Source organism: Melampsora larici-populina (assembly GCF_000204055.1).
Source record: "Melampsora larici-populina 98AG31 unplaced genomic scaffold MELLAscaffold_57, whole genome shotgun sequence".
NCBI lineage: Eukaryota > Fungi > Basidiomycota > Pucciniomycetes > Pucciniales > Melampsoraceae > Melampsora > Melampsora laricis-populina.
Genome location: NW_006768821.1, coordinates 28,234 through 38,549, shown reverse-complemented (window position 1 = coordinate 38,549; position 10,316 = coordinate 28,234). Strand labels below are relative to the sequence as shown.

Below are 10,316 nucleotides of genomic sequence, written 5' to 3'. Positions count from 1 at the left end.
CTCAGTCAATTTACATGATAAAGTTTTAATTAACTATATATTTTTCATTGGTGAATACAGGAGCTAGGTGTGTACAGTATTTACAACGTCATATGTATGACATCAGAATTTTGGTAGTTGGATAGGCAAATGGCCCCTACTATGATTATGTTGAAGTCAGTTTGAAATCTTTCTGAATCTTTCATGAATCTTTCATGACGCCGAGGTAATCTCTGGCCTGCCAGAGCCTAGTAGCTGGGGGCTGTGATCTTCCACCCTCCACCTTGTTGAATTAAGAACCATGATACCACTACTATCTCGGAAAAAAGTTATTAACCAACGTAGATCATTCTGGTTTTCTTTATTCAAAGGGATCTGAAGAAAACGACGAGACTTTTTACTAGATTTCTCGTACAAACTTTGTAACGCGTATCGTCCCCAGGGCATAGAAGTGCAAGCCCACGATGCGTGTCCTAAAATCTTTTGCCAATCATTAAGAGAATGTTTCGGACTTGAAACAAATATTTGAAGTCTTTCGATGAGGTGAGCTTTCTTGTTGGGATGTAACTGAATAATCATTTTATTTGAATCTACAATATGACCAATGATCTCCAAAACCGGTCCGTGAAGCTGCTTTTTCCAAACCCATGGAAAACCTAAGATATCAAAAAGATTTAATAGCTTGGCCTGAGGAAGAGGAATATAATGATCTTTAAATTTGACAAATTGTTTCGCCGGACAGACAGACCAAACATCGTCCATCATGTTGTTCAAAAACTTGATGTTGAATATGAATTTGGCTATCCATAGAACTAAAGAAAATACACCGCACCAAATGTACGGTGAAGCAGAGGAGCCAAAACTAAGATTATGATCAATTCTCTTCTTATTTCCTCTGATTCTATAAATTTGCCGCATCTGATACTGGCGATGGAGGGGAATAATTCTAAATGCTCCCTCAATGTCCAATTTGAAAAGTACAACATCACCTTCTTTTTCTTTCATCTCAATCAAATAGGGAATGAATGTTTTGAGAGAATCGTAGGCTACCGGAATGCTCTGCTTGTCGATGAGATCGTTAGGTGAAGGATGCCCAGCACTCATGTTAGAGCAAACCCGCATCTTGGTCGATTCCTTCTTTGACGCCATTAAAAGCGGAATAACCTTCATTCCTTCTAAGAGAGTAGTAAATTCGTCTGAATATCTTCCCTTATCAATTTCTTCTTGGCACTGTTCTTCCAACAATTTCTGATTCTCCAGAGATGAAACCTGATTCGGAGGATCGATTACCTCTGCTGAAGGAAGTGACAAATGTGGCCAAAATCCCTCGCGTAATCCTTTCAATGCTGAAACCACAAAAGGTCGATTAGGATGACGTATCAGCAAGGATTCCAACTTATCAACATGTATCGGAGTGATGATCTTGAACAGATCGGGATATTGTTCCATAGCAAAAGCTGCATGAGGATCCTCCGACAGCGGTGGAGCTTCCTTGAATGGCTCCGCGTAAATGCTGGATTTGATCGCTGGCGACCATCCTTGAGAATTTACCCCGTCCCAAACATAACCTCGAAGGAATTTTTGTTCTGGACAATCAACAGAAATACGTGCATTAGCTGATGAAATATCTGGAAACGTTGGACTTAATGTAACTCAAATGTCAGCCAAACTCTTCCAACACACAGTAAACGAAAATATTTAAAAGATACGGATATAAACCCCTCTAAAATATCATCTTCGAAATATTCCCTCTCGTTACATCGTACCACATCCGATGACTCCTCTGGCTCATTTCCTGCATCTCGTGACGTTCTGAAATTAATTCAGATGTCAGGAATTTAACCAACCTAGCTATACTCGAATTAAATACCTACCCCTCCATATTCCCGATAGCGTGAAGTTCTTGAAGACCTTTCTCATACGTGATCGCATCCCTTGTGGTCTTTCTTGCAACCTTTGACATTGCATTGGTGGATACGAGGACAGGCAGGCTTCCCCAACTTGCAGTTCCCCAAATTATGCGCAAAGCAAAACTGCTCGCGCTCCGGGATAAGGTCAGAATCTTCGACTTCATACAGACCTTTATGTTTGTAAGTTGACTGATAATAATTTGGCGAATGTTGAGATCTTGAAGTCGAAGCGCGAGGAGACAAATTTCGTTTAGAGCTTTGGAAAGGGGGATTTTGGCGACCTCCACCAGAAGGCCGAGCACTCGTTGAACCCATCGAAGGCTTGTCTTCAAAAGCCTTGTGCATATACCTTGTCCTAAGTGTTCCAAGGCTCTGATGACCCCAGTCCCCAAACGAAATATCCCGTCTAGTTGCGAACTGACCCCTGAGTGCCGCATCAAAGTTCGCCACGCAGGTCCAATCGGCTTTTTGCCCATTCGACATGAATTCTTGCTTAATCCAAATCGAATATTGAAGAAAATACTTGAAGCCTTTAGGAAAGGCTTCTTGGTAAGCTTGCTGAAGGATATCGAAATAATAATACCAATCTTGGATGTCGTCGAGTTTTTGAGATACCTTCTGATTTTGAAGCTCAATGTCCTTGTCCTTACTTGCCACCATGAGGCTCGTAGCCATACCCCTCTTCTCCGCCATATATTCTCCTTTGATTCTTTGGAGGTCAATATACTTCCCTTGTAGTAATTCTTTAGAGAGATTAGACGGAAAATCAGCTGGTTTAACCCTATCGTTAAACCCTTCGACAGCTTTTGTAAGATTGGGAGCATAACCTCGGACTGCTTGAGAGAAAGCGATGGCACTTTCCGAGAGATGTTCTGATGCAGATGGGCCAGTGTTGCATCTATCGACCCATTCCCATGACTTCTGCATCTTTCGTCTCTTTCCATCTTCCTCCTCATCTCCAACATCTTCATCACTTTTATAACTTCTATCTTTCCCCGCGGCCGTTCTAGGCACAAAAGGGGATTGAGATCTAGAACGTCTGGGCCTATTTTGGGAGTCCAGGAGATCTCTGGCCTTCTGGGCATTGTCGATCTCCTCTTGGGTAAGGATATGAATACCACCTTGTGAGCGATTGCTTTTCGCCAGGGAAGATCGACGACTTCTTTCACGACTTCCTTCCCGTTCTGGGATGTCGGGCGGTAAAGATGGATTGGTGGATAGGTCGAAGACGTAGACCGTGTCTTTGTCAGATGATACCGGGTTAGTAGGAACGGGGCCTTCATTAAGGAAAATGGGTCTGTTCGCTTCTCTATCCAACTTGATAAGGTCAGATGCAAATTTTGACCATTGTCTATACCAATTCTTGGATGAATAAGGCACGATCTTCGAAAATATAGATCGGACCTCAGACATGGTTTTAGCGTTCGAGCCACCTGCCGATTGATAATCGGTGGCCAAGGTGGCCAGCTTTTCAGAAACCACTCTAGCGGCTTCGAAATCATGACTGCCATCGTCACTCATGGATTAGAGCGGAACAGTAAATATATAGAAAGTTTAACGGTTTTTATAAGACAGTTGAATAATGAAACGGTTTTTTAGCGAAAAAGATAGCTAAAAAATTTTTTATCGACCTTTACTATCTGTTTTTTTTTGTGAAAGGCGCGAAATATAAGAGCTAAACTAGTTTATCGAATGAGATGATATTGAAGTTTTGACGAATGTGAACACGATGGGAAGATGGAATGAAAGGATGGTCAACAGCCTATGACATCATCCCTGTGAATGACTGAAGTACGAAAGAATGTCCGACCCGTCAGTAACTTTACAGGTACCGTGCATTCCGAATGAATCACATTCCCATCGGTTAATAACGAGTTACCAACTCCTAGGAAAGTTTCACCAAAATTTTGGACCTCAAACTCTATGTGGACAGACTTTTTGTCACTGACTGTACAACAGGTTCAATACTCCGATATCGACCCGTCTCGTGGAAAAATACGGTACCGTCCACCACAGCATGTTCATGGGAGCCCGACGACCTGAGGGCCCATATGCTACAAAGAAGTTTATGAGACTAGAGTAATAGCATATTGCGTCACGCACAAGTTTTTTTATTTTTGGTTTGGCTCAGCCAATTCTTTTGCCCTCAGTTATACTTCAAGTTGGCAATTGAACTCTATTTACACATTGAACGTGAACTTGATTGAGGAGACACACAGGGAATGTGAAGACAAAGGGGATACTTTATATCGAAGTTCAAGTTCATATATTTCATCAAACTTATCAAGAAAGACGAATCTGAACAACCGACCCCAATATGGTACTTCATCATATCGATCATTCTATCATCCCGTAAGAATCTTTCAATATTTTCCTTCTATTCCTAATAACTCTCACAATTACTAATCATATCCTTGTCTACTTATCCAGTCACCCATTCACTCAAGTTTGCCAAGCTTATACTCTAAGATACCCAAACCCATTTTCACCACACGTAATCACATCAGATGTGTTAAAACGAGAGTGGGATCCAGAAAATCGAATTTTATATACGACTCGATTACTTCTAAAAAGAGGTACATTACCTTCTTGGGCACCGCGTGGAATTATTGAAAAATCTGAAACTTGGGTCTTGGAAGAATCTCAATTAGATGTCTTGGAAGGAAAATTAGATGTTTCTAGTAGGAATTTAGATCATCGTAAAGTTATTGAAGTTATTGAAACACTTGAAGTTCGTACTCGAGGTGAGGTGTGAGTCTTTGTGTATGTGTGTGTGAAGAGGTCATTGATAGAAGCGTATGGAAGATTGTCAATCAAAGCTCGATTTGAAAATTTAATTTTACTTTGCATTTACTGAGTTCATGTTTTCGGGTATTTCAGATCTCATGCCACTACATCAGCTCAAGTAACTTCATCGTGGGGTTTCCATATGCTTCGGAATCGGATCGAACATTATGGCGTTAGCCGATTTCAGCGTCAAACAAAGAATGTAAGTATCTTTCTTTGGTAGCCATGATGAACGTTTGTGTTGATCTCGAGCTTCGTGTATATAGGCTCGACTTGGCTTAGAAATGACGATCCAAATCCTTCAACCGAATTCAAGTTTACGTGATCGACTTTTAAATGGTGAAAAACTAAATTATCCAGCGATCACTCCGTCTTCTGCTGTTGCTGCAAGACTTCACGCTCTACGGAATCGAGCCAAAGAGAATAAAGAACGAATTAGTGCATTGATCCGTACCGGTGCTGGTTTACCGATCCAGAGTCATGACGCTATGTCAAAGGAAGAAGAAGCTGAACTCAAGGAACTTGAACATGCATATGGGCTTGCTTCTGAAGTGGTTGATGAAACATTAACTAACTCTGCAACACCTAGTTTGAATCCTGGTTCGATACCACACCCATTGGATCCACCTAGACGACGCTGGTTTTGGTGGTGTAGATGGCGGTTAGGTGGATCAGATGAAAAATCCGTCGAACCCGCTGATTCTGCATCAAATCAAGATATCAATAAAACCGATGGATCTAATTGAGTTTGATGCATTTGATATACTTTCTAAGAATTCAGAAACGCTCAAAATCCCTACTCATTTAGTACGAAGACTTTTTTTGTCAATTTCACGAGGACGCTGGAGTTGTATAGAAGTAAACAAAGTTAAATATCAATATTTCCACTATGTTTCAATTTTTTTTTCAAAATAAGACTTGATGTTCAGATTCAGACCAAAAGGGTTAAATAATTTACAGTAAATAGATTGATTGTTTTTGAATTTGAAGATTCCGTAAACTTGTTCTTTTGTGGGTCATGTGGTGGGCACGTTATTTCAAAAAAGGCGTGCCCGGTCGCGCCTGAGGGGGACTGGGCGCACCCGTCTTTGGCTGGGGGTGCAAGAGGTGCAAAGCAAAACAATAAAACCTCATTCAAGTTGATAGAGATTAGCAATCCTTGGATGAACATTCAATAGCATCATGTGACACTGGATTGATTGATCAACATCTAATTTCTCACAATATTGAATAGATACACAAGGGTTGAATTATGTGTCATTGTGGATATTGGGGATTAGGAAAAATTTGGACCAATGGGACACTTTGTTACATTTGGCTGTAGTGGAAATATCTGTTTAAATGGTTTTCAGTCTGGCCTTTGGGCTTTTATGTACACCTTTGGTGCCTCAATATTTGTTTCTTGGTCAAGATATTGCTGCACAATAGGTGGAAGATCATCTTTTATATGATGGAGTACATAGGCCCACCACATGATTTATGGGGAGAAGGATTTATGATTTGATTCAGTATATCTTTAATTCTATAGATACCAAGTGTGTATAGATACCAAGTGTGAATACAATCAATATTTGATCATTGTGGGTTTTTTCTAGCTTCATTATGAGTCCTTACAAGATTTATCCACTCTGCTGCTCTGAAAGTGTTTTAGCATTTGTGTAACTCACATGACATGTGATTTCTAATTTCCTTTTTCCCTCCTTTCCTATAATTTGATACTGATAGAGCCTGTGTTATAGAATCAAAGGAAAATAGCTAGAACACCTTTAAGGTCAAGCAGCCCTCAAATTCAAAACATCTTCTCCTTAAATCTTTGTTGATTCATTCTTAACACACTCCATACAGTACGTGCTTGATAGGAGATGGATTGATTTCCATACATATGTAGCTATATTCAACCAATACAACAAGGACTTCTGATGCAAAACAAGGCTTTTGACTTATTTATTTTCTCTTGAACAATTTTATACTAGACTTTCACAACACTTTTTACTTCCTCTCATTTCTATTCTGAGTAGATAATGAATGGTATTTTATTGATTTTTAAACATGAAGTAGGACTTTTCTACCCTCAATATAAATTCAAACTTTTGTTCAATTATATATCTCATACATACCTGAAATTTATGATCTGATAATGGAATCCAATGATATATACTGTTATAGAAAGTCAAACTTTCAAGAACTGGAGTTTTTGTCATACTTGAATGTAGTCCAAGGGAGTTTAGATTTATTTTGTTTTCTGAACCAATTGATCAAATCTTGATGCATGTCAACAAACTTTGTAGAATCAAGTTTAGTAAAGATCCAACAATTGCTGTCTTTCTCCACCGTCATCTCTATAAGATGTGGTCTGTCAGGATTTGATCTCTCTAGTTTCACTGGAACCAGTTCCTTCAGTGAGAATTGACGTAAGTTGGCATTCAAGACAAATTCCAGATGTGGATCAGCGGTACATCCTTCCAGGAAGTATGGCTCTTTGGCAACAGAGTCCCATCGCAAAGCTAGTGGCATAACTTCCAACTCTAAATCATCAACTGATTTGGAGATCTCCCCAATTCTCTTCATGTACAATTCTACTTTCTTGGTTTCATCCAGTGAATCTATCTGCTTGTCTCCTGAACCAGAATTGACTGAACTCTGAGCTGGGATTTGGATAAGTTTATTCTCATATCCCGTCAATGTTTCAACAATCTTGGCGTGGGTTATCAATTTATCTACCTTGAGCTCTGAAACAGGTCGAGTGATTTTGAGTGTTGTGACTAATTTAGGATCTTCCCTAAGTTGTTTTAACCATCTTCTTGTCGGTTCAATCACATATTTTAACATCTTTTCCCCGTAAGAGATTTGTAACTTTTGAAAGCCTTCTTGGACCCCACGATAAAGATGAAAGAATGTATCTGGTCGAGAATGTTTTACAAGTTCGGTGAAACCCTCAAAACCTTTGAAAGTTTGGTATCTAGGATCTTTTTCAGACATTATAGCAGCATGAGTAGCATCTATCATTCCGATCATCTGTGTATTATATAAATCATTGCCTATCATGACCATCTTTATACCACTTTTGAGAACTTTATCTGATGCTTCATAGTTACGATAAAAATTAAAGCTAGCTAATAATTCAAGCTTGTTATCTTGGGTGTGAAACTCTCCTGGAGTTGCCCAAACAATGAACATCTTTTGTCTTGATTTATCGGGACCAACTCGATCTATGACTTCAGCTAGATCCGTAGGCGTGGTTTTTAATCCGATCAAGACTTTATCGAGTGAAGAAATATAAGCTGCAACCTTTTCATAGGTCGCCTTGGCGTGGTTTTGTCGAGTTTTGGAATCCATTGGTGAATCAAGTAGCGCTTGCCTCTTGTGTTCCTTCATAACACCTATACCTTCAACAAAGTCAAAGACAGACATTTCCTCCTCACCTTGTTCACCTAATAAAATTTCAGGGATTTCACAATCAGCAATTTCATGAATCTTCTCCCAAACCCATTTTGTCATTTGAAGACGTAAATTTGCATTACCACCATGTATAATAATCATTTCTGGAATTCTAAGATCGTAAAGGTATGCTATGATATTTTGTAAATAATCATCATTTTCTCCATCTTCGAAAACAATGTAACCTTTCTTCCTTATTAGCGCGTCTGCCTTTAATTTTCCAGGCTTTGGATATAAGTGCTGTTTAACTTTATTTTTCAGATCATCTTTTGAAGTTTTAAGAAACTTTTTAACTTGCTCCGATTTTGAATGATGGATCAAATTTAAATCTTCTTCTTCTTCAGCTTTTGTTGTTTCTACTCTTCTATCCCAATCAAAAGTTTCAATAGACTCTTGAAAAGTTTGGAAAGATTGTGAAATAATTGATTTTTGTTCCTCTTTTGAATGAATGCCACTTTGCTTAAAGATTATATCACTCGTTTCACTGATTTCACCCAAATCAGCAAGCTCTTCGTCTCTACAAAAGCGGTCATGAAGAAGGGCAAAATCGATAAATCTCCCCCCTTCTAAAAGAACTGAACAAAAACCCAACTGTTGCTATTAGAATACTCACGGTTTTAGCGAGAAATGAGCTTCTTTCAAATCCAATGGGGCTGAAAATCAAAGTCACAGAAGAGATTAACATTCCCCTCCTCAATAAACAATGATTGATTGTTCTGTCAAGAGGACTCACCTCTCATTCCAATGACTCTCGTGATTGGAAATATTGCAAGAACAAGTACGTAGTAGTATTTATGATCAGACATTCTATGTAGTAGTATTTAGAAGGATCTATGAATGTTTTTTAGATGAGTGAAAGCCTAATGACGATAGCTCGTTACCTGGACCGTTTGCTTGGGTTTATGATCCTTATTTCAAAGCTGCTTTGAGAAGAGGAGTGCTCATCAAACAACTTATCTTTGTAAATTGATTTTACAATGAGAATCCTGTATATGGATCAAGTCTCGGCGAAAGCAATCAGAAGCGATCCCTTTTTATCACTCAGATGAGCTTAAAGCTAATTGACTTGATACTCGCGGATATCTCATGTTTGAAAAGGATGCAGGGGAAATCCACTGCGGTCCTGAGTCATGTGCTGATGCTCTGTGGCGGTATAAATAAGCCCCGTAGAGTTTCATTGTTTTAAGGCATTACAGCGGTTCGAGAGTTCTTTGACGCATAAGAAAAATAGAATTCCAAAACCGTCGTCAAAACCAAATTTGTATCAAAATATTTCAAATTTGAAGTGTCCAAAAGAGTTTTTTCCAAGTTTGGTCCAAAACTTGCAAAAAAAACGAAAAAAAACAAAGAACTCTTGAACCACTGTAGCTTTTGAAGTCATGATTACATTTTCAAACATGTGGCCTTTGATGTACGGAGTCAACAATTGTCCCCGTAAAGCTTGAGTAAAATTCCCCACCAATTGGCTCGAGGTTTGCGGGAAAATTTACATGCACGTTTTGCAAAATTGACAGTAGGTACAATACTGAGCTTGACTGAGCTTGCTTCATTCATATCAGGATGTTTCAAGTGGAGGCATTTTAGTGAAGAAAGTCTTACATGTGGAGACAATAATTTGAGTTTGATGCTGAGTTAAGGAAATAAATTGATGGATAGAAAATTACAGCAATGATCCAGCAGTCCTTTTGAAATACCACATGATTTGCAGTGGAGCGGTTCCACTATTGCCTTGCTGAAAATTTGATATTGACACTTCTTGTTTTACTGGGTTTCTACAGCATAATAAATTCTTGTCTTGATGTGGGATTCTTTGTCAACATTTGGTCCAACATTTTATGCTTCTTGGCACTAGCAACCTTATTGAATTGCAATCTAAAAAATATCACTACTAAGATCATCTAATGTTTTTCAATTTTTTTAATTTACAGCTTGTTGATTTCTTCTTTTCACAGTGTGAAATCTTGTATCTTTTCTCCTTGAAGATATTTACCTTGCTGTTGTTCAAATTAGGTTATGTTGGTGTGTTTTTTAATATTAACAGTACTCAAAGTTGTGTATACTTTGCCGTGCATAGTTTTTTTGTGTTTTTTCGCAACTACAAACAACTTGGAAAAAGTATGTTTCTTGATTGAAGCTCAAAGATATGTACTTTTAAGCCAAAAATATAGTTTTCCCTGGTTGTGTGAAGTTGTGAAAAAAGAA

General features: G+C 38.7%; 2 protein-coding genes across 2 annotated transcripts; one reads left to right on the top strand and one right to left on the bottom strand.

Moving 5' to 3' along the window:
- Positions 1 to 4,206: 4,206 nt before the first annotated feature.
- MELLADRAFT_111705 (uncharacterized protein) lies at positions 4,207 to 5,422 on the top strand (the record flags this gene model as incomplete). Its single annotated transcript, XM_007416181.1, has 4 exons — positions 4,207 to 4,241; positions 4,320 to 4,640; positions 4,770 to 4,878; positions 4,943 to 5,422. 4 exons carry the CDS (start codon positions 4,207 to 4,209, stop codon positions 5,420 to 5,422), a joined length of 945 nt encoding a protein of 314 aa, XP_007416243.1.
- Positions 5,423 to 6,854: 1,432 nt separating this feature from the next.
- MELLADRAFT_67695 (uncharacterized protein) lies at positions 6,855 to 8,920 on the bottom strand (the record flags this gene model as incomplete). The annotated part of the gene is made up of 3 exons (XM_007416073.1): positions 6,855 to 8,631; positions 8,728 to 8,767; positions 8,848 to 8,920. 3 exons carry the CDS (start codon positions 8,918 to 8,920, stop codon positions 6,855 to 6,857), a joined length of 1,890 nt encoding a protein of 629 aa, XP_007416135.1.
- Between the last annotated feature and the right edge of the window lie 1,396 nt (positions 8,921 to 10,316).